The sequence below is a fragment of the Pipistrellus kuhlii genome, unplaced genomic scaffold (assembly GCF_014108245.1).
Source record: "Pipistrellus kuhlii isolate mPipKuh1 unplaced genomic scaffold, mPipKuh1.p scaffold_m20_p_2, whole genome shotgun sequence".
NCBI classification, from domain to species: domain Eukaryota; kingdom Metazoa; phylum Chordata; class Mammalia; order Chiroptera; family Vespertilionidae; genus Pipistrellus; species Pipistrellus kuhlii.
Genome location: NW_023425515.1, coordinates 16,751,678 through 16,772,447, shown reverse-complemented (window position 1 = coordinate 16,772,447; position 20,770 = coordinate 16,751,678). Strand labels below are relative to the sequence as shown.

Below are 20,770 nucleotides of genomic sequence, written 5' to 3'. Positions count from 1 at the left end.
ATTTGTTTTTCATTGGGCAAGTTAATTCACCCAGCATATGCTGAGTAGTAACATTTTTCACAAAGTCCATGATTTACTTTGATGTTACTAACTCCTCAAAAACACAAGCTTTCTATTGTAAAATCCCAGTGCTAATTAAACAGCAAACATTTGCCTTTATGGATATTTTACAGGTTTACTTACAAAAATCAAGCATGTGTATATTTATTTTTAAAGCTTAAATATTTAAACTTGCAGAAGTTGTGCCTACAAGCAGTCAAAAATATAAAGCAGGTTTTCATAAAATGTAGTAAAAAATGAACACTTTGTAAAATGTAATGCAGGTGCATTACATTTTATCCAAAGCTAAGCTTCCATAATGGCTAAGCTTCCATAATGGTGTAATAGTGTAATCCTCACTTGCATACATTTACCATAAGGTCTCTAATTAGAGACTGGGTATTGATCCTTTTACTATCTTTACGTGTAAATGAGTAGAGCATTATTAGAATTCTAAGACACTTTGGATAAATTGCTACACAGGGTCATTTTGGGGGCCAAGCGACACTGAATATTTAAAAGGTAACAAAAGCAAATACCTAGGAATTTTATTTTGTTGAAAATGATAAGGGAAGCAGCTTACTAACAACTGGAATGTGAAAATAGGAAAACAAATGTAAAATTGCTTTTGCTTATTTTCCCAAGCAGGACTTCAGAATTAACATAGCCTCTTCTTTCTCACACAATCCTCATTGTATCTGGATTTTGTTCATTTGAAAAAACAGATCTATCTGTGTAGCCTTCTTTAAGTTATATGCCTGAAGGTAATTCTCCTTTCCCTGCCATATGCTTTCCATTGCATTAGCATGAAGTGTACAGAGCAATGCAAGAATAGGTGACTCCAGTCCACGATAAGAAAATAGAATGGATTTTCTTAGTTGTGAGTTTTCAGATGTGCTCATAATTCAGGTGCACAGTGGTGGCGACAGCAGACACCTCAGAATCCGGGGACACTAGAGGTTGAGCAGCGGCTGCTAAGTGATTTAAAAGACTGGCTAGGAACACCTTTCTGTACCGGTATAGACCGATATTTGAACCATGCAGCTCCGGTGGCTCATGCATTCGTTGCCTTATGATCTGTAGTCCTTTTTGCTGTAGGGCTTGTTGCGTAATATGTTATCAATCTCATTTACCACATGTGATGTCATCTTTGGGAGAACCTGAGAGCATAAGTACAAAGGATGTAGTTAGTACTTGAAATTTTTCCTTTGTGCTCACTATTAGGCAGAGTTGTCTAGGCTGGTGTACGTTTCAGAACCACCACTGGAAAGTCTTCACCAGACCCTAAGCTCCTTGAGGTCAGGGACCTTGGTTTGTTCACTGTATCTCCAGTGTCCCTAAGAGTGCTTGGCCCATAGTTAGTGCTCACAATTATCAGTTGGCTGGATAAATGATATAAATGAAGGCTAACAGAAATGTATAATTCCAACAGTAGTTCTGCCCAGTAGAAATATAATGCGAGTCACATAACGTGACTTTAGATTTTCCAGTGGCCACATTAATAAAAGTGAAAAGAAACGTGAAATCAATACCCGATTTTACTCCATTATAGCCAAAACATCGTTTCAGTATGTAGCCAGTAGAGAAAATTCTTAAGACACGTTGCATATTTTTAAAGTACTACGTTTTTCTAATCTGCATTTTATGCTTACTCCGAGTTTGGACTAGTCACCTTGCATACACCAAAGAAGGACATGTGGCTAGAGGCTACGGCACCGGGCCGCACAGTTTAGACACTAGGAGGATTCTTTACCACTGGTGGTCCGCACCCTGGTGAAGGATGGCCAGGGGTTAGCAGGCATCCTCAGTGGATGGCATAGCATGAAAAAGTGAAAAGTCTGAGGAATGGAGTGATACAAGTGCGAGTGGTGGAGGTATGGGGGTGGTAGGAACAGGAGAAACAGACATTGGGGTAAAGGGGGCAGAAGGTCTTGCATATCTTTTTTGGGGGAGGTGAGGGGGACTTTATTCAGTAGACATTGAGGAACCTCTCAGGACCTGTTAGCTGGGAGTGAACCTAATAGACACCTAGTGGTGGTTTGAAGGATGAGTTGGAGAAGATTGAAAGGACATAGATGTTAGAAAGTTATTGTCCTGTGCAGTGACACAGCCTTAACTCAGACGGGCAGTAGAGGAGAAAAGGAGTGTGGATCTGGGGCATTTTGGAGGATGGTGGTGGTTTCCAGACTCATGACTAGAAACATATGATGTGAATTACCGAGATTGGCGTTCCCTGGAGGAGACGTTTGGAGTAGGATGTGTTGAGTTCAGGGTGTCTGTGGGAGACCCATGTGGAAATGATTTGCAGGCAGTGGAAGGGCAGCAGTGGAGCTTGCTTGCAGGTAGAGGGACCAGAGTTGAGGATTTGTGAGCATCTCCATGGATATGCTAATTAAAGCCCGGAAAAGGGTGATGTCATCCCGGGCCCTCATTCATTGTGAGAAGTGGGCCAAGGACACACATTCCTCCACAAGTCCAGGGACAAAGGCAGACTTTCACAGGAATAGCCTGACCCTGTGTGGAGGCTGATGAAATACAACTGTGGCAGCCAGTTCTGAGGGTTCTGCCTCGCCCTTCCTCGGCTGCAAGCCTATTGGCCAGGGTGACCTTGTCTTCACTCAGAAGCTTCCTCAGGTCCCAAAGGGTCTGGCAGAAGAGCAGAGCTACTCAACCTGGAAAACTGGTTCTCATTAATGTTTTTCTCAAGCTAAAGGAAGAGTTTGACTTCCTACCAGTTCCGGCATCTCTAAACTAATGTGTTTTTTAAAGTGAGATTGCAAATCTAGCCGAAACAGGTTTGGCTCAGTGGATAGAGCGTTGGCCTGCGGACTGAAAGGTCCCAGGTTCGATTCCAGTCAAGGACATGTACCTTGGTTGCGGGCACATCCACAGTGGGGGGTGTGCAGGAGGCAGCTGATGGATGATTCTCTCATCAATGTTTCTGACTCTCCCTCTCTCTTCCTCTCTGTAAAAAAAAAAAAATCAATTATATATATATATATATATATATATATATATATATATATATATATATATATATTTTAATCTAGAAGCTGTGTTTGTCGGAAGTTTTATGCTAAAATAATAGTGGGCTAGCCATGTGAGGAAAAAAATGCTTCATTACGCCAAGATAAATTTCAGATAAGAGATTTAAAACCCCCAAACCATAAAAGTACTTGAATAAAACATAAAAAATATATATATATGTTGTGTTGCAAGGTCTAAATTTTCAAGAGGAACCATACATCCAGAGTTTTATGTGAAACTGCCCAGTTTTTTAAAAATGTTGACAGCTATTTTAAAACATTTCCACCTACAATTACACAAGCATCCCACAGCTTGCCTGCCAATTTTGCAACCTTGGTGTTAGACTGCCTGGGATAACTGGTGGGTGAGGGGCGGTCTGGTTAGTGTTGCCGGGCGATTTGGGCTGGTGGGTGGTGGACACTGGCAGGCAGAGGACCAGTGTTCCTTTAGTGGCTCACGGTGGCTGGAGATTTGGATTCTGGGGAAGATGAGCCCTGGATGGGAAGGGCCACTGCGGAGCCTGAACTGCTCAGATTGGGTGACAGGGGCCTCGAGGGCTTTAAGGCTGGTGCAGTGGAAGGGGAGAGGCAACTCCACTTTTCAGGTAGAATTGGGGGGGAGGGAGGCCTGTGCAGAAGATGGTGGCCGCCTGCAGCTGTGGTTTCTCCTCTCCAGTCTCCCATCTCTTGAGGCTCTGGTATATTGTAGATGTGCCCTCTAGTGTATGCACATTTAACAATACGTACATATCCCTTGGAGCAGCTGCCTTGCCGGGCCCACTAGAAATTTCCTTGCCTTCCAACTGCTTGCACTGCAGCTTTCTGTCTGGCACCCACTCCCCTCCACGGCTGAGAACCCTCAGCCACCTAGCTCACTTCCCACTCCACGGAAGGGTCCAATCACAGCTCGCCTGGGGCAAATTCTTAGCTGCTGGGCTGGCGGGAGTAGAAAGGGGGGATGGTGGACCTGAGGGGGCAGCCTCTTTGCTTGGGTAGCCTCCCTTTTCTCTTACCCTTGGAGCATGGGTGATCCATCTTGCTACCAGCCAGAACCTTGCTGGGGAGGAGGTGCTTTGGGAAGATGACAGACTGTTTTCCTCTGAAATGCACCCTCAGCTACCTGGAGTATTCCGGCAGCCCAGGCTTGGCGTCTCTACCATCCCAGGCATGCTTGACTCCTCGTGGTGGCAGCATTTACAATGTGGTAGCATTACAGGAATCCTCAGACCCTCTCTCTTCTTGCCAGGCTGTCAGCAAGTCCTGTCTCTATTTCCAAATCCTATAGAATCTACCCACTTTACCTCCATGGCCACCATCCTAGCTAATCCAGGCCACATCACTGGGACAACTGCCCTTTCCCACACAGCCGCAGGGTAGTCTAATTTAGACATTCAAATATCAGCATGTTCCCTCCTCTTAAAACCCCCAACTGACCCATTCCATGTAGAATAAAACTCCGTGTCCTGTGATCGGACCTCTGCCTGACTCGCCACGTCAGTGCTCCCTCTATCTTGCTCACTGCACGTTGGCCACACGGCCTAGGCTGGCAGTTCCTCGGGACCTTTACACTTCTCCTCCCTGTGTGTGGAGGTTCCTCCCTGAGTCTGGAGGCTCTTCCCTGTGTCTGGAATGTTCCTTGTGTCTGTCTGGAATGCTCCTCCCTGTCTGGAATGCTCCTTCCTGGGCTTTCCCATGCTGTGTCTCCATCTCCCAGGCTTCAGAACGCACGGAAACCAGAGGGCCTTGGCAAGGACAGTGGTTAAAGTGGGTGCACCCATTTCTCACGTAGTCTCTATTACAACACCCTCCTCACTCACTAGTCCTCCTCACAGTTGCAATTATGCTCTTGTTATGTGCCTCTCCCACTAGAGTGTAATATCCCCGAAAGCTGGGCAGTGTCAGTGCCTGCCTGGCCTCGCAGGCTCCCAGAGGTCTGCTGAGTGATCCAGAGAGAGGTTGCCTTGTTCACGCTCAGCCAGCCCCTGGGCCCAGAAGGACAGAGTTCTGTTCTTTGCCCAGGACTCTGCCGGGCGTGGTGCTCACTGCCTATTAGTGGAATAGAAGTCACTGGACGGAGTTCCAGTTCTCTCTGTGTACAGACTGTTCCCTATTTCCTTATGGCTGTGTAGCCTTTATCTCCCCACTCCCCCCAGCTGGGGGGCTTTCACAAGAGGAAGGCTTCCCATGCAATGAAGGAGAACCCCCAGAATCCGGGAGGAATTGTGGGGCTCAGAGGGTTCTGGGAAGCAGAGGCGGATGATGACAAGGCTGCACACTCCTAAGAAAGGTGCCGGTGGGGAAGTCCACACCCTTTATCCCCAGCGTATTCTGGGCTTTTTGAAAGGTGGTTTTTGTTTTTGTTTTTGTTTTTTTTGTTTTTTTTGTTTTTAATTATTGATTTCAGAGAGGCAGGGATAGATAGAAACATCAATGATGAGAGAGAATCATTGATTGGCTGCCTCCTGCACACCCCCTATTGGGGATCGAGCCCACAACCCGGGCATGTGCCCTTGGCTGGAATCAAACCTGGGACCCTGAGCCAAACTGGCTAGGGCTTTTTTTTTTTTTTTTTTTTTTTTTTTTTAATTAAGTTTAATCAGATTGGTCCTCACCTTCACCTGTTTCTTTTGGGAGAGGTAATGGGGCGATAAGTGCTTGCTTCAGGGACTGGTGGATGGGGAAGAAGCTGTGATAGTTCTGTTCCCCAGTGAGCAAGAGGAAGACACCTGTTTGGCAGGTGGTGGCCATGGCAAGTCATGGGCAGGCTCCTTCCTGGGGCCTCAGCAGGGCTGAGAGGGGAGGAGGCCACGGCCTGAGATGTGCCCTTAGTGGGAGGAGGATGGTCCCACCAGCCACTAAGCCCCACCCCTCTCCTCAGAGAGTATTCCCAGGAACACCTCTGCCACCCCCCTCCTACTGCCCCAGCAGGCTCCCCAGAGTACACTGCAGGCTCCATCCAGTGCCTGGGGCCTTAGGCAATCCACCCAGGAGGGAGGGGGGATGGGCACCCCTGAATTTGCTGCCAGGGAGGTGTGATCCTGGAAGTCCAGACTAGAATGCTGATCCTGATTCACCACATTTGCTCAACAGGTGTTTGTTGAGTGTTACTAGGAACCGGAAATCCATGAGAAGCAAGAAAGACGGAGACAGGTCCCTGACCTCAGGAGTTTACAGTCCAGTAGGGAGGACCAGCAATTACACTATGTCATCACAGGTGCTGAGATGGGAGCGGGAATACAGACGCTGCGAGGGCTTGGCACACTAGGTTGGCAGTAAATGTGCAGGAAGGACAAACGGGACATGTCCTGGGGCTACTACATTTCAAGCAGGTTATTAGGCTGTGTTTATGGCCAGGCTTGGGAACCCAGGTGTCACATGGCTTAGATCTTGGAATGCCTTGTCTCACAGAAACCAGCCATCGTGAGAAATCAGATCTGAGAACAGTGCCTGCTAACAGAAGAGGACACTCCTGGATTCATGTCTATAACAGTTCTCTTACCTCTTGTACCTTTGTGTGTGTCATCCTTCCCCCCCCCCCTGACACCCCCCCCCATCCATGCCTCCCTCCCCAATCTAGGAATAAGTAGCCTGTTAAGGACTTCCATGCAACTGGAATCAGTGGCATGAAGGACAGAGCTGGGAGAGAGGGGACACGGCCTGGGGACATCATCACTGACACCACGAGACCCCCGGAGTGGTTTGTGGGAAAGGGCTGTGGCACTTGCCTGAATGGCACCGAGGTTCTCGATGAGCTGTTCGGGAGTGGAGGACCCCAGGAGCACGGAGCTCACACCCTCGTTCCGCAGGCACCAGGCTGGGAGGAGAGAACACGGTCAGGACATCAAAGCCCTTCTGATGACCTTGAACAGCCCCCCTGCAGCCACCATTGCTGCACCAAAACGGACTGACTTTTGTGGGGAGGATAGCCAGTGTACTTGCTTCAGGATTACAATCGTCAGCAGCACCCAGGCCGTGGAGAGGATTTGGTACATGAGCTTTGCCCTGACGACTGGGGCACCCAATCCAGCTACTCACCCAGCTACGCGCGCACTCTTGTTCCTGAAAATACCTGGCTCTGCTCCCTGGCTGACATCTTGGTTCCTGTTTCCACAGTGGCCCACAGCCTCCTGCCTGTCCACCTTTTCAGGCTCTCTCTTCCCTCTGTGGCTGGAGTCCTTGTAGACTTTGAGTGTCTGGTTCCTTTATTTCCACCTACTATCAACCCTCTCTGCAACCTTTCTTCGTAACACCATGTTCATCCTGTGTTCCTTATCCCACCAACCCCCAAATCCCTCGCTCCTCTCCTTCCTCTGCCTCTAGATACTTCTACCTTTAAACCTTCTCAGCCCTGTCTGTCGCTCTCAGCAGATGACCTGGCCTCTGGCTTTATGGAAAACACTCAGTCCATCAGGTGGGATATTCCTGAATTCCCCACTCTCTCTTGGACACAGTACACATCCGCATCCTCCAGTTCAGAGGATGCCATGTGCTGTTTAATAACTCTGAAGCCAGACTCTGCCCTGGATCTGTCTCTTTTTGCCCTTTCTTGGACTTCATTCATTCTCATTCATTCATTCTCTCTCTCTCTTCCCCTCTCCCTCTCTCCCTCTCTCTTTCTCCTGGATTTCTTATTTCATACTATCTTCTTTTCTCTCACCAAAATGTGCTCAAATTTCTCCCATTCTAAAATAAGCTTCCTCCAACCCTTAATACTTGCCTAGCTACTGTCCCATCCTTCTCCCTTTAAATTTCTGAAAGGCAATATTATATATATATATATATATATATATATATATATATATATATATATATATATATATATGTATGTATGTATGTATATATGTGGAAGATAGAGGGAGAGAGAAAAACAGCAATGATGAGAGAACCCTGATAACAGAGACCATGTTATCTTTATTTTAAACTTTATTCGGGTGACTTCTGCACTCCAAAAATTTTACCTATTTTGTGTACAATTAAATCATTTTTGGTAAATGTATCAAGTGTGCAACCATCACCATTTGAGATGCCATTTTTAGAAGATCTCCATGACCCCAATAAACTCCTTCATGCCCATTTACAAAATTAATCCCATTCCTACAGCCAACCCTAGGAAACCACTAATCTCCTTTGCACCCTGCAGATTTATTGTTTCAGGACATTTCATGTAAACAGAATTTACGTAATGTGGGCTTGTGTCTGATTCTCTCACTTAGCAGGTTTGGGAGGTTCATCCGTGTCTCAGCATGCTCTCAGAGTATCATTCTTTTTTCTCACTGAACAGCAGCGCATTGTTTGGATGCAGAGACCACAGTGGAGGATCACTGCTCTGGTCCAGCTGTCTGCTGTCCTCAGGCCCTCACCATCTTCTGCAAGGGCCTTTTGCTCCTCTCGCTTGGATTGCCCCCTGTCTCCCACCTCCCCTTACCCACACCTCCATCCCTTCCCCGCTCATTTGGCACAGTTTCTCCAGCTACAGATCTGACCATGTCACTTGCCTGGCTAAACATTCTTGCCTGACGTGATCCTTGTCCTACACGATGAATTCTCACTTCTCACCTGGCAAACCTTGCTGTCTAGCCCAGCTCCAGTTCATGTCCTCTCATTTCCTGCCTTGAACTTTGTGCTTCAGGAGCACAGAGCCGTTTGTAAATCCTCTTCAGCCCCTTGGCTCCAACTGCTCCTTGGCCTGGAATTTCCCTTTGCCGCCTCCCTTCCTTTGCCTCATGAATATCTACTTACTCATCACTTGAGATTCCCCATGGGAACTACCTCCTCACAGAGTCCTTCCCTGAGTCCAAGGCTTGGTTGGGAGCCTCTAAGTTACTTAACCCCTTGGGCCCTTCCCAATTATTTTACAACACTGCATTACAGTGAGCTATTTACTTCCTGACTTGCCCATCAGCCTGTGAAATGTGTTTTATTTGTGGTTGGATGCTCAGCATTCAGCTGAGGACCTTCACATAGTAGGTGCTTCATAAATGTTTATTGAATAAACAGACATGAATGATTGATGGATGGAAGAAGGTCCAAGCACTTTTTCTGCCCCTTTTGCTCAAGGCCTGCTGTCAACTAATAATCTTAAACTGTTACCATGCTCAGGCCTTTTAAGGCAATCACTAAATCTTACCACATGGGCAAAATAATGTTCCATAAAGGCAACAAGTCAAATGATTCAGGGCTTTTTCTTTCTTTTCTTTTTTTCTTTCTTTTGGCAGTATTATTTCCTGCTTTGCACTTATAACTCTTTTTGAAAGGTCTGAGGGCAAAGCAGGGCCCAGGGAAAATCATTGCCCATAAACTATGTGGTGTCAGCAACAGCCAACTCTCCACTCCGAGAAGCAGGGTGCAGGGGAGCCCACTGGCCAGGTCTGCCTAGCAGCAGAGGTAACACATGCAGATGATGCGAATGATTTAGCGGCTAAGCAAATGCCCCCGAGCATGCAATCCCAGTGCCTCTTTACCAGCAAAAGCTGTGAGTGCAGCTCTTGTGCAGGCAAATTACTATTAATAGTTGACAGCGCCCACGGTTGGGTTCAAGTAGTTTGTTTCCTGCTCAAGGATTTCCCCTCCCCACACCCTTCTAGCAGATAAAAGGTAATATGCCTGCAAATAATTCCTCTCTTGGTTTGAGAGTTCTGTGGTTAAAAACAAAACTACTGCTTATAAAGAATGAAAAAACAAAACAAAACAAAAAGGACAGGCAAGATAGATAGCTAGGGGCACAGAGAGGGAGGAAAAGGAAAATCAAGGCATGTTTTAATTAAAATTTAGACTCTAGTGGATTTTTGGTGTGCATCTAACATCCAGCGAAAGCCTAAATCTTGTAAAAATCTCTTGAGAAAGACATTGTTCCATCTCTTTCAGAGCTAAATTCATTTTCACGTTATTATTACCTAAAAACCACATTTATGACTATTTCAAGGATGAGTGTTTCTCTTTGTGCCTGTTACTTTGCCCATAGGCCATGGCTAAGGGTAGACAGTTTCAGGTGCAGGGTGTCTAATTCTTTGCAAAAAAACCCCAACACAAACATCATCATCATCATCATCATCATCATCATCATCACTACCGTGTTTCCCTGAAAATAAGACATCCTCCGAAAATAAGACCTAGTGCAACTTTGGGATAAAAAATTAATATAAGACACTTTTACAATATTTTCGGGGAAACAGGGTACTACTACAAAGAGCACTTGCTCTTTGCTTTGCATATGTAATTATCCTTTACTCAAGTAGTTTGTAAGATATGTATTTTATGCCCATTTTACAGATGAGAAAATTGATAGCAGGTTAAATAACTTGCTGATGATCAAATAGCTAATACTTTTTACTATGTCCATTAAAGCTGCCCGGGTGCTAACTAATCCCATTTTTTTGTTGTAGTTTGAAAAGATTAAAGCAACAGTTACTTATACTTAGGTAAAGGGTGTTCTTCCCACCCACCTAGACCACCTTCCATTTTCATCTTTCTATGACTGTTAACTGCAACTGCCATTTTCCTGCCTTCCAACCTCACAAAGGTCAACCCTCTAACAAACATTCTATCACCTTATTTTATTTGCCTAGAATTCATCTGGAGCTTTTTAATCTCATCGGGTCATTGTATCTGATTTATCCCAATTCCTGCTATTTCTTAATCCTTTGGATTTTGTTTTTCTAGATTATATACCTATTTTATTATTTTCCCACAATGGTAGATAGGACAAGGGCCTCAAAGGTCTGGGCCATTTTTACTAAATGCTATTCTTGCAGGCCAGTTGTAAACAGGATGAGTTTGATAGGACCCCACCCCAAAAAAGTGTAGCCAACTGCAATCAATATGATTGACCAAATGGTGTATATAAGCAATGGCGAAGCCTCCCTTCGGGGAGACAGAGCTTTGGATATGAATCCTGTCTTCTTTACTTGCTGCAAGTAAATAAAACTATCTTGTGACAACATGTCTCATTCTTGAACCGAGCACCCCAAGTGGTGAACTCTTAGAATTTGGTAATAACAGCTATCACATGAATTCTTTTATCTTCAGTTTCTTCATTTGTAAAGTTGGAGATAATAGCAAATACTCCACTAACGTCTGTGAGATAGGGCTTGTAATGGCATGTACTTCATCAGATTGTTTGGACCATTAAGGGGACAAGACAGTGGCAGCAAGTGCTTATCACAGAGCCTGGCAAATATTCCCAGCAAGGGAGCTGGAAGTCTAAATGCTTTTCTGTCCAACAGCCAGCCACATGGGCCTGTTGAACACGTGAGATGTGGGTAGCCTGACTGAGAGGTCCTGTAGGTGTAAAATACACTTTGGATTTTTGAAGAGTTACTATGAAAAATGTGCAAAAGACCTCAGTAACTTTTATGTTTACTACATGTTAAAATGGTCATATGTTGTCTATATTGGGTTAAAGAAAATCTAGTAGTATAATTAATTTACTTGTTTCCATTTTCCTTTTGAATATGGCCACTAGAACATTGAAAATTTAAGTGTGTGGTTCATATTGAAATTCTATTGGACGTGGCTGGTGGGTGTGGTTTTCAGTTGTTACCAGTGACCATGACCTTTCACCCGCTTCACAGGTTAGAGCGGTTTTCCTGGACCCTCAGGAGGTTCAGGGGAAGCTGCTGCCCTAGGGTGAGCTTTCCATGTGGCCGTGGCCTTGGGCTCTGTGGCGGCCCTTTCTCAGCCTCTCAGCCCCCTCGCCTAAGCTTTGACAGGGATTGCAAAGTGAGCCAGAAGAAATGCATGTCCCTGTCCCGCTCAGAGGGCTCTCATCCCCGGCCCTGAGGATGTATACGTTTTCACCTGTTCTCACTTGAGCTGGGTTATAAGGGAGAGGAAAAGGGAGGAAGAACAGTTTTTTAGCACGTAGAAAATTCTGGGGTACTCTGAAAACCTCATTTTAGATAGTGCTAACCAGGAATGTATGCTCCTGACATCAGTCTGCCCTACAACAGATATTGTATCACCATAGGGATGTGGATCACACAGAGAAAATGATATTTTCTGGGCCCATAATTGTCTTACCGACAGCGAGCTGAGGGAGCGTGCAGCCCAGCCGCTCAGCGATTGGAGAGAGGTCCTTTAACTTGTTCTGCTGTTTTCTCCCTTCTTCACTCACAATTCTTTCTTTCAACCACTGGTAGCACTGGGAATAAAAAGAACATTTAAATGGCAATGTCCGGCAAGGGTTTGATGTCCAAGATTGCTAACTCAATGAAATATAAGAACCGCATCAGGAATTCATCTCCTTCACTCTGAACTTTATGTTTTGTGGTGACAGGATGCTTACCAGTTCTTGCAAAGAAATGTTCCTCATGGTCTCACTCCTTATTTATTGGTTTAAAACAGGTTCCTTAAAAAATATATGTTTTCATGGATTTCAGAGAAGAGGAAGGGAGTGGATAGAGAGACAGAAGCATCGATGAGAGGCAAACATCAATTGGCTGCCTCCTGCTGAAACCTGGACATGTGTCCAACTGGGGTTCAATTGGGGACCTCTTGGTTCATGAGTCATTGATCAACCACTGAGCCATACCGGCCGGCCAAAACAGGTTACTTTTGACTAAATCGCCACTGAAATCATCAACATGCACAAAAGTTGTTGAAATCTTGACCTAATCAATAACATCCTATTTGCATAGTGGGAGAAGTGATGTTTCTTATTGAGGTAGCCCAATTTTATAATGCAGCAAAAGGAAAAAAAAAAAAAAAGCATTTACATTTCACCAATGTCTATTATGCTTCCTTTTTGTCAAGAAAACTGGGCGCCAAGCGTTCTGGTCAGAGAAAGCCATTAGCTTACATTCTTCCTCTTGCCTTCTATTTACTCCCAATTTTGTGTTCTTATAATGGGGCTCTATTGTTGGCTTGCTCACTCCTTCCCAGAATAGACATGGTATAACTGACAGGAACCAAGCACATTTAGAAAATTGTCAATTGGATAAATATTTCCCAAATGTCTAGTACCTTTTCTGTAATGAAACTTAGGTAAGGAAACTCAAAATGAGAAACTGTTCTGTAAAACCTATGAGATATGACTGACTCTTATCTGTAGATTATAAAGCGAGCCTAATCTATATATATAAAAGGCTAATATGCAAAGTGTCCCCTCGGGAGTTCAACCGGGAGACCGAGAGTACGATCACTCGCTATGATGTGCGCTGACCACCAGGGGATGATGCAGAACGAAGGAAGGCCACAGCCAGAAGGCAGGCCCCGGCCAGCATCAAGAAGGCCCCAATCATCTCTGATCATCGGCCAGGCCTACGGCCCTACCTGTGCATAAATTTCATGCACTGGGCCTCTACTTCCTATATAAGGAGAAAAATCCCTCGGAACTTCTCAATGGCCTACTTCCCAGAGGTTTCTGCTTACTATGACATAGGGAACAATTGTAAGAGTCTGTTAAGTCTGTGTTAGTGAGAATAATAAAAACCATCCCACTGGGTGGCCATGTGGACTTTCTCCATCGCGTGTTATTTGTGACACAGTTGCCACCACAGACGGTTGCCTTCCCAAAGGCGGCAGCAGGAAGCTCTGCAATTGTCACAGACACTCCACTCACATGATTTCCACGGGCAGCTGGTGTTTGTTTTTTAAGTTTTTTTTTTTTTTTAATTATTATTCTAAGACAGTATTTCCAAAAAGAATAACCACATTATGCTTCTAGAATGAAAGTTAGGACTTTGGGGAATGATTTTGCAGATGTGAAAGAGAGGGCAAGCCATCTCCCATTCTGTTCGCCTCCTACATCTCTAAGGCGTATGGTCTGGCTCCTCACTTGAGACTTCGCTCGGGGAGATGGCCAAGAGTTTTCACAGCCTCAGCTCTGGGAAACCTCAGCTTCTTCCAGGAGGAAGGGTGGTGTGGCGACCACAGCTGGTGCTGGTGGTGGTGACATGGGCAGTTACAACAATGAGCATGCACCTGGGCCCAGCAGCCTTCCCTGAGCAGCAAGCTGGGTACATCAGAGAGCACAGCTTGCTTTTGTTCTCCTCACTGGGAAAACATCACCATTCCCCACTTCCATAACATCTTTCAGGGATCAGTAGATATCCCCAAATATTATTCATATTTAGGAAAGGTTGAAGTCCAATGGCCAAATGTTTTGTTTTTGTTTTTTTTGAACAATTACTCTTTATTATTACTAAGAGAGTTCCTGAGGTTTCAATATATCCTACATACAAAGAATGGTTGGTTTATTTATCAATCTATGGAAATCCACTTTTCAGATCATATGTGCAATGCATTTTGACTCCTAGGTTTGGATTACAAGTTACATATTACATGAGTATATGGGCATACACACCATGGTGAGAAGCAGACTTCTAAAAGTTACAAATATCAGATATTCATTTATCGAATCTCTCTCCTCACCCTCAACTATACTCATTGTTATCTTAATCATTGGAATGCAAGCAGGTTAAATTTTTTAAAAATGCATAGGCATTTAAACTCGGTGTGGGCAGGGCTTGGGTGCCGAAGGGCCAGCCCCAGGGCCAGTGGGCGTCTCCTGCTTTCCCTGCGTTGCTGTTGCAGCTCTGGAGCGGCCTACTCGAAAAGAGCCTGGGGCTGCTCATGGCCAAATTCGTGTAGCTGCTGCAGCAGGCGCAGGATGTCATGCTGGACCTCAAGGCAGCTGCAGATACTTTGGCTGTGAGGCAGAAAAGAAGAATTTATATCGCAACACTTTGGAAGGCATTGACTTGATTGAGAAAATGTCCAAACACAGCATCCAGTGAAGAGGTGTGGGTTCTGGCTGCAACACTAAGGAAGTCCTGGAGAGAGGGAGAGACCTCAGAGCCCAGGTTGAGGACCTGGACCTGAAGGAAAGGGACTGGATCAGCAGAAGTCCTGGCTGCAGCAGAGCATGGGAAATGTGATGGATGACGCCATTAGCAGCAGGTTTTCCTACATGACTCACGAGGACATCCGCAATTGCTTCCACAGCGACGCGCTGTTGGCCATCCAGGCACCTGCTGGCACGCAGCTGGAGGTCCCTCTTTCAGAGATGGGCCAGAATGGACCCAAGGACCAGGTCAATCTAAAGACTCACTTAGGCCCCATCCACATGCTGCTTATAAAGAGTCCAGTTGGCTCAGCCTGTGATTTTTCCTGTTCCCCCACCAGATAACCTCACACACATGCCCCGCCTCCTCCCCCTTAGCCTTCAACTCTTCCCTTCCTCCTCAGACTCTGCATAAGCTCAGCCCCGCCCCACCGAGCCCCACAGGACAGCCTGCCTCCAAGAGAGCTTGGCCTCCAGCACCTCCCAGCCATAGACTCGGCTTCAGGATCTATTACTGGAGAAATCATTAATGAGCTGATGTCTTCTGATGTTTCCTCTCCTGCGGCTCTCCCCCACCCCCCTGCGGATGACTACAACTTTAATTGAGATGACAGTGAAGGAGTGTGTGACCTGTCTGATGTCCAGATACTAAATTATTAGACTCCTAGAACAGTTATCTACCACTAACTGAAACCTTGTAGACCTGCTAATAACCTGAGAATTTATAATGAGCTGTTTAGGTCGCTGATTCTGACGTCTCCTTCCCTAATATTTGCTCTCTGACTTCACAAAACATTCACTGTGAAAACAAAGGGCCCCGAAGCCCCTGGAGTGAGTGCATTCTGGGACTTCAACTTCCCTTCCAATTCTAACTCCTGTTTTTACTCTGAGGAGAGGCAAGTTAAAAGTAGGTTGAAGGTCATCAAAAATCAAAATGGCCAGGGGCTCATCACTTGTGTTCTGCTTTTACTGCCACGAAACTGTCATATTTCTGTGCTCCAATCCTGACAGTCACTGCCAGGTAATAAGTGAAGGTGTCCAAGGGGCTATGTTTCTTCCCGTGAAGAGTCTGTGAAGTGCCTTCGTTCTAGCACTTTAAGTTCACCACGTTTCTGACTCCTGACATTCCACTTTCCTGGATTTATGTAGTTTGTTTTTAAAAATGTGCCAATGCCTGTACATTACCAAGATTTTAAAAAATAAAGTTGTATAAAGCAAAAATAAAGATAAGTAGATGTATAGGATTTATATTGCTTTTATCATATCAAAGTGTGTTTTGTTTTTTTTTTTTAAAAGAGCTTTAACTGCTTTATAAGTGGAGAAAAAGTATAGGGAAGAGATGAGGCTCAATTAAATTATTAGTTAATTATGGAAATAAACCAGTGTTTTAGGTAAGAAGATTGGTGGTGGGTGTGGTTGTGCACAATAATAAACTAGCTTGTTGACTGTGGGTCATAATCTACAAATCCAAAGATGAAGTTTCCTCTTCCAATTCTATCATGTCATTTTCCCCATTGCTGCAGGGATTTGATTACATGTTGATATTTTGTTCTAATTAAGAGAAAGGCACGGATGGCTTTTTGTTCATCTCAGTGTCTCCAGTCCTGACACTGGGTGGCACAGAGGAGGGGCTCAACCTATGGCAGAGAGAGAGGAATCTGAGAACCAGGGCCCTACAGGTACAACTAGACCTCTTCAACTCTCCAGATTGAGCATCCCACCTTCACACAGCAGGACTTTGTTGTCAGTTCTGCCTGAGTCCACAGCGTTTGTAGATTCTACTTCTTTCATAATTCGCCCCTTCTGTCTGACTCTTGAATAAGTCCCCAAGTTACTCTGAGGGTCACAGCTGTCCCATTCATCCCTGTATCCTCAGCACTCAGCACAGAGCCGGACACAGAATGGACATTCAGGAGATATTTCCAAAGGCTTTTCTCCACAGGTTAGTGGGCTATTGCTTTTCTATATAAATCACAATATTCTCTAAAGTTTTCCTAAAGCCCATTACTTGGCTGCTTCCCAATTGTTATCTGTGTGTCTCCACTTTATAGATAACTAGAGGCCTGATGCACGAAATTCGTGCAAGAGACTGGGCCCTCACAGCCACAGCAGCTTGCCTCAGCCCTCCCAGCCCTGGTTTCATCCAGAAGATCATTCAACTGTTTAGTCTAATTAGCATATTATGGGGTTTTTTTAATTTTTATTTTTTATTATAGACTAGAGGCCAGGTGCATGAAATTCGTGCAGGGAGTGTGTCCCTCAGCCCAGTCACCGTTTCCAATCTGTGACCCCTTGAGGGATGCCTGACTGCCCGTCAGGCATCCCTCTCACAATCCAGGGCTATTGGTTCCCAACTGCTTGCCTGTCTGCCTGACTGTTACCACTAAGTACTTCTGCTTGCCAGCCTGATCACCCCCTAACCACTTCCCTGCCAGCCTGATCAACATCCAACTGTTCCCCTGTCGGCCTGGTCACCCCTAACTGCTTTCCCTTGCTGGCCTGATTGCCCCCCAACTGCCCTCCCTTGCTGGCCATCTTGTGGTGGCCATCTTGTGTCCACATGAGGGTGGCCATCTTATGTCTTGTGAAGGTCAATTTGCATATTACTCTTTTATTAGATAGGATGGTACTGGAGTGGGAACAAACTGTGAGACTGGCCCCATGGAGCCCCCAATTCCCTGATAATAATCCCTGGTTGGAATTCAGGCAGCAACCATAGAGCCATGGACAGAACCAGTCACATTTCACCTCTGGATTTTGTCTACAGTAATTTGCCACCCAAGATTATCGACTATTTCTATCTACGCATAAAAGTCTTTGTGTTTAGAGCAGCAAAGTCTTTACCTGTGAGGTTGAAATCTCGAGGTAAAATGCTAAAGTATTTCCTTCTGAAATTAGACCATAATGTGCAATACCCTTTGTTTCTTTCTTTCTTTCTTTTTTTTAAAATATATTTTAAATATATTTTTAAATATATTTTTTAAAATATATTTTAAATATATTTTATTGATTTTTTAACAGAGAGGAAGAGAGAGAGATAGAGAGCTAGAAACGTCGATGAGAGAGAAACATCGGCCAGCTGCCTCTTGCACACCCCCCACCGGGGATGTGCCCGCAACCAATGTATTATACATGCCCTTGATCGGAATCGAACCTGGGACCCCTCAGTCCGCAGACCGATGCTCTACCACTGAGCCAAACCGACTTCGGCTGTTTCTTTCTTTTTTTAAAAAAATATATTTTATTGATTTTTCACAGACAGGAAGGGAGAGGGATAGAGAGCTAGAAACGTTGATGAGAGAGAATCATCGATCAGCTGCCTCTTGCACACCCCCTACTGAGGATGTGCCCCCAACCAAGGTACATGGCCTTGACAGGAATTGAACCTGGGACCTTTCAGTCCACAGACCGATGCTCTATCCACTGAGCCAAACCGCTTTCGGCTATCCTTTATTTTTTAATGTAACACTTACAGTACTTGGACTGTCTCTCCCCCCTACCCAGTCACCTAGATTTGTATGTTTTCTATTTCCCTTTGACAGAGGAGACATATTTTTATGATTTTTCTATAAGGCATTTTAATAACAACACGGAAGAGCTGCCTGTAAGTTTTGTTGCACTTTTCACTTCTATTTAAACTTTTTATTTAAGAGCTACACACCTGGTCTCTTGTTCTGACTTTGTTGACCTTTTTTTAAAAAAAATACATATTTTAATGATTTTTTACAGAGAGAAAGAGAGAGGGATACAGAGTTAGAAACATCAATGAGAGAGAATCATTGAACAGCTGCCTCTTGGACACCCCCTACTGGGGATGTGCCCGCAATCAAGGTAAATGCCCTTGACCAGAATCGATCCTGGGACCTTTCAGCCTGCAGGCCAAGGCTTTATCCACTGAGCCAAACCGGTTTCGGCTTTGTTGACCTTCTATTGCATTCACTCAACAAGCATTTATTGAGTACCTACAGTGTGCCAGGCTCTGTGATGAGTTACATAAGTAAATTTCTGTGTCTTTCCTAGAAGTATTTACAAATTACTGGTAAGTTGAGAAGTGTTTTATAGTTAGGGTGTCCCCTCAGGGCTATGTTTGTACTGCCTTGATAATACCCAACAAGGGAGGAGGATGTGAGCTCATGATAGCACCTTATCTTTTTTAACACTATCATTGAACTAACAGGTTGGCACATGACCCAAGCTTCACAAGCCTTTTTTTGTCAGAAGCTGATAAAAAAAAAAAAAGATCTCTCTTCCCTTGGGTTACATGGCTTTAAAGCTATAAACCTGCAATCACTAGCTTTCTTGCCCCTGGCCACATGGAGAAGACCTATTTGCAGTAGAAGAAAATGATACCCCTATGCAGAAAGAAATAGAGAAAAAAGAGAGTCCTGACACTGTGCAAGTCTAGGGATGGAGTCACCCCTGAGACCGTCTCCCCTCTTCCTTCCCAAGAAGCGTCTATGTGTTGCCCTTAGTTGATTAAATTAGTTTGAATTTCATCCTATTGCTTGCAACCAGAGAATTCTAAGCCTCTGTAAGAGTGTTAGGGGGATAATAAGGAGGAAGATGCATAGAACTCAGTTTTATAAAGTGAGGACAGGCTTCACAGGGGGAAGACAGACAACCAAGCTTTGTCCTTGGAGATGAGGAGAGCTTTCACAGCAGGATAAAAGGAAAGGCATTTCTGGGAGGCAAGAGTCCAGTGCATTTGGGAAGAAAATGAGCTAATGTGATTTAGAGAGGGGCAAGAACAAAAAAATGAGCCCAACTTAGATCCCGAGAGGATTTCCTTCAATGCTTTCCTTTTGGGTTTGGGTTTTGTCCCATAAGCAATGATTCGAAAGTCTTTAAAGGATTGTAAGCAGGGTTATCTTATGGTCAGATTAATTTTTTAGAAAGATAATTGGTTACAGTGGTGGATAGAGAAGAGGGGGGAAATCAGAGAATCCAGACAGGTTACTACAGCAAACCAGGTATGAAACAATCTGAACAAGGGCTGTGCAGGGGATGGACTATAGAAGGGTCAAGGTGTGGACTAGAGGAGTGGCTGCCCCTTTGGACAAAAGTGAGGGAGGAAAGGAGGCCGCGAGAAAAAGCCTTGGTTTCTGACTAAGATGACCAGGTGGCTGGGTGGAGGGCTGTTAATCAAAAAGGAAGGGCAGGTTCCGGGGAGTGAGGATGGATTCCATTAGGATTACTGCAGCCTCCCAGAATCCCCCGGGCTAGTATTACTTTCTAAAAGACAGGTATTTTTAAAACAAGGTTAATTTATTCCTTAAACACAGTTCAATATTTACAACAGACACAGAATATTAACATTTTTATTTTATTGGTGTATCTTACAACAGCCATTGTGAAACACCGTTATTTTTTTTTTCTCTATTTTTGAAGGGGAGGGGTGGGTATGTGAAAGTTGCCAACTCATTTATCAAATTGCCTAGCTCTCTAGCTCTAATTTTTTTTTTTTTTCACTATTAGCGTTCTCATTCACTTCTAAGATTATCCTGATGCTTCCTTTTTCTTTTTCCTTTCTTTAGTCACTGTACTCAAGTGGCTTTCCTAAGTGCACATGTATCCATCCGGGAAAAACCTAGACTGATGACTTAAGGAGGCGTCAACTGTCTTCAGCACTAAAAACATCTGCTTTATGATTGGCTGCCTTTCACCTGTTGAGAGCCCTCGCTGTTTATTGTTAAGGATGTTTCAAGGAAGATGTTGAGTTGTTTTTCTAAAGGTAAAAAATAGAAGTCTTTTCTGACTTGTGTTTTGGGTTTAGCCACCTTCAAATATATTGTATCTCCCTCGGCCCCTCTTTTTTTTTCTTTTTTTTTTTTCCTCCTTTTGTTACTGTATTTGTGAAAGCTTTTTCAGGTCTCTGTAAGCTTTTCTCAAGCAATGATGGAGGTTAACCCAGCACACAATTCAA

The 20,770-nt window shown here is 44.6% G+C and overlaps 1 protein-coding gene and 1 pseudogene across 2 annotated transcripts in view; one reads left to right on the top strand and one right to left on the bottom strand.

The window, feature by feature from the left end:
• Window positions 1–533: 533 nt before the first annotated feature.
• The window catches only part of KCNAB1 (potassium voltage-gated channel subfamily A regulatory beta subunit 1), a 292,960-nt gene continuing 272,723 nt past the window's right edge, over window positions 534–20,770 (bottom strand). For both annotated transcript variants that reach the window (XM_045583626.1, XM_036444322.2), the window contains exons 12-14: window positions 12,084–12,204; window positions 6,791–6,879; window positions 534–1,199 (exon numbers count right to left, since the gene is read on the bottom strand). In XM_045583626.1, coding sequence (XP_045439582.1) covers window positions 1,110–1,199; window positions 6,791–6,879; window positions 12,084–12,204 — 300 coding nt within the window. In that variant the 3' untranslated portion in view covers window positions 534–1,109. The remainder of the gene's footprint in view (window positions 1,200–6,790; window positions 6,880–12,083; window positions 12,205–20,770) is intronic.
• Window positions 14,660–15,886, top strand: LOC118722626 (annotated as a pseudogene).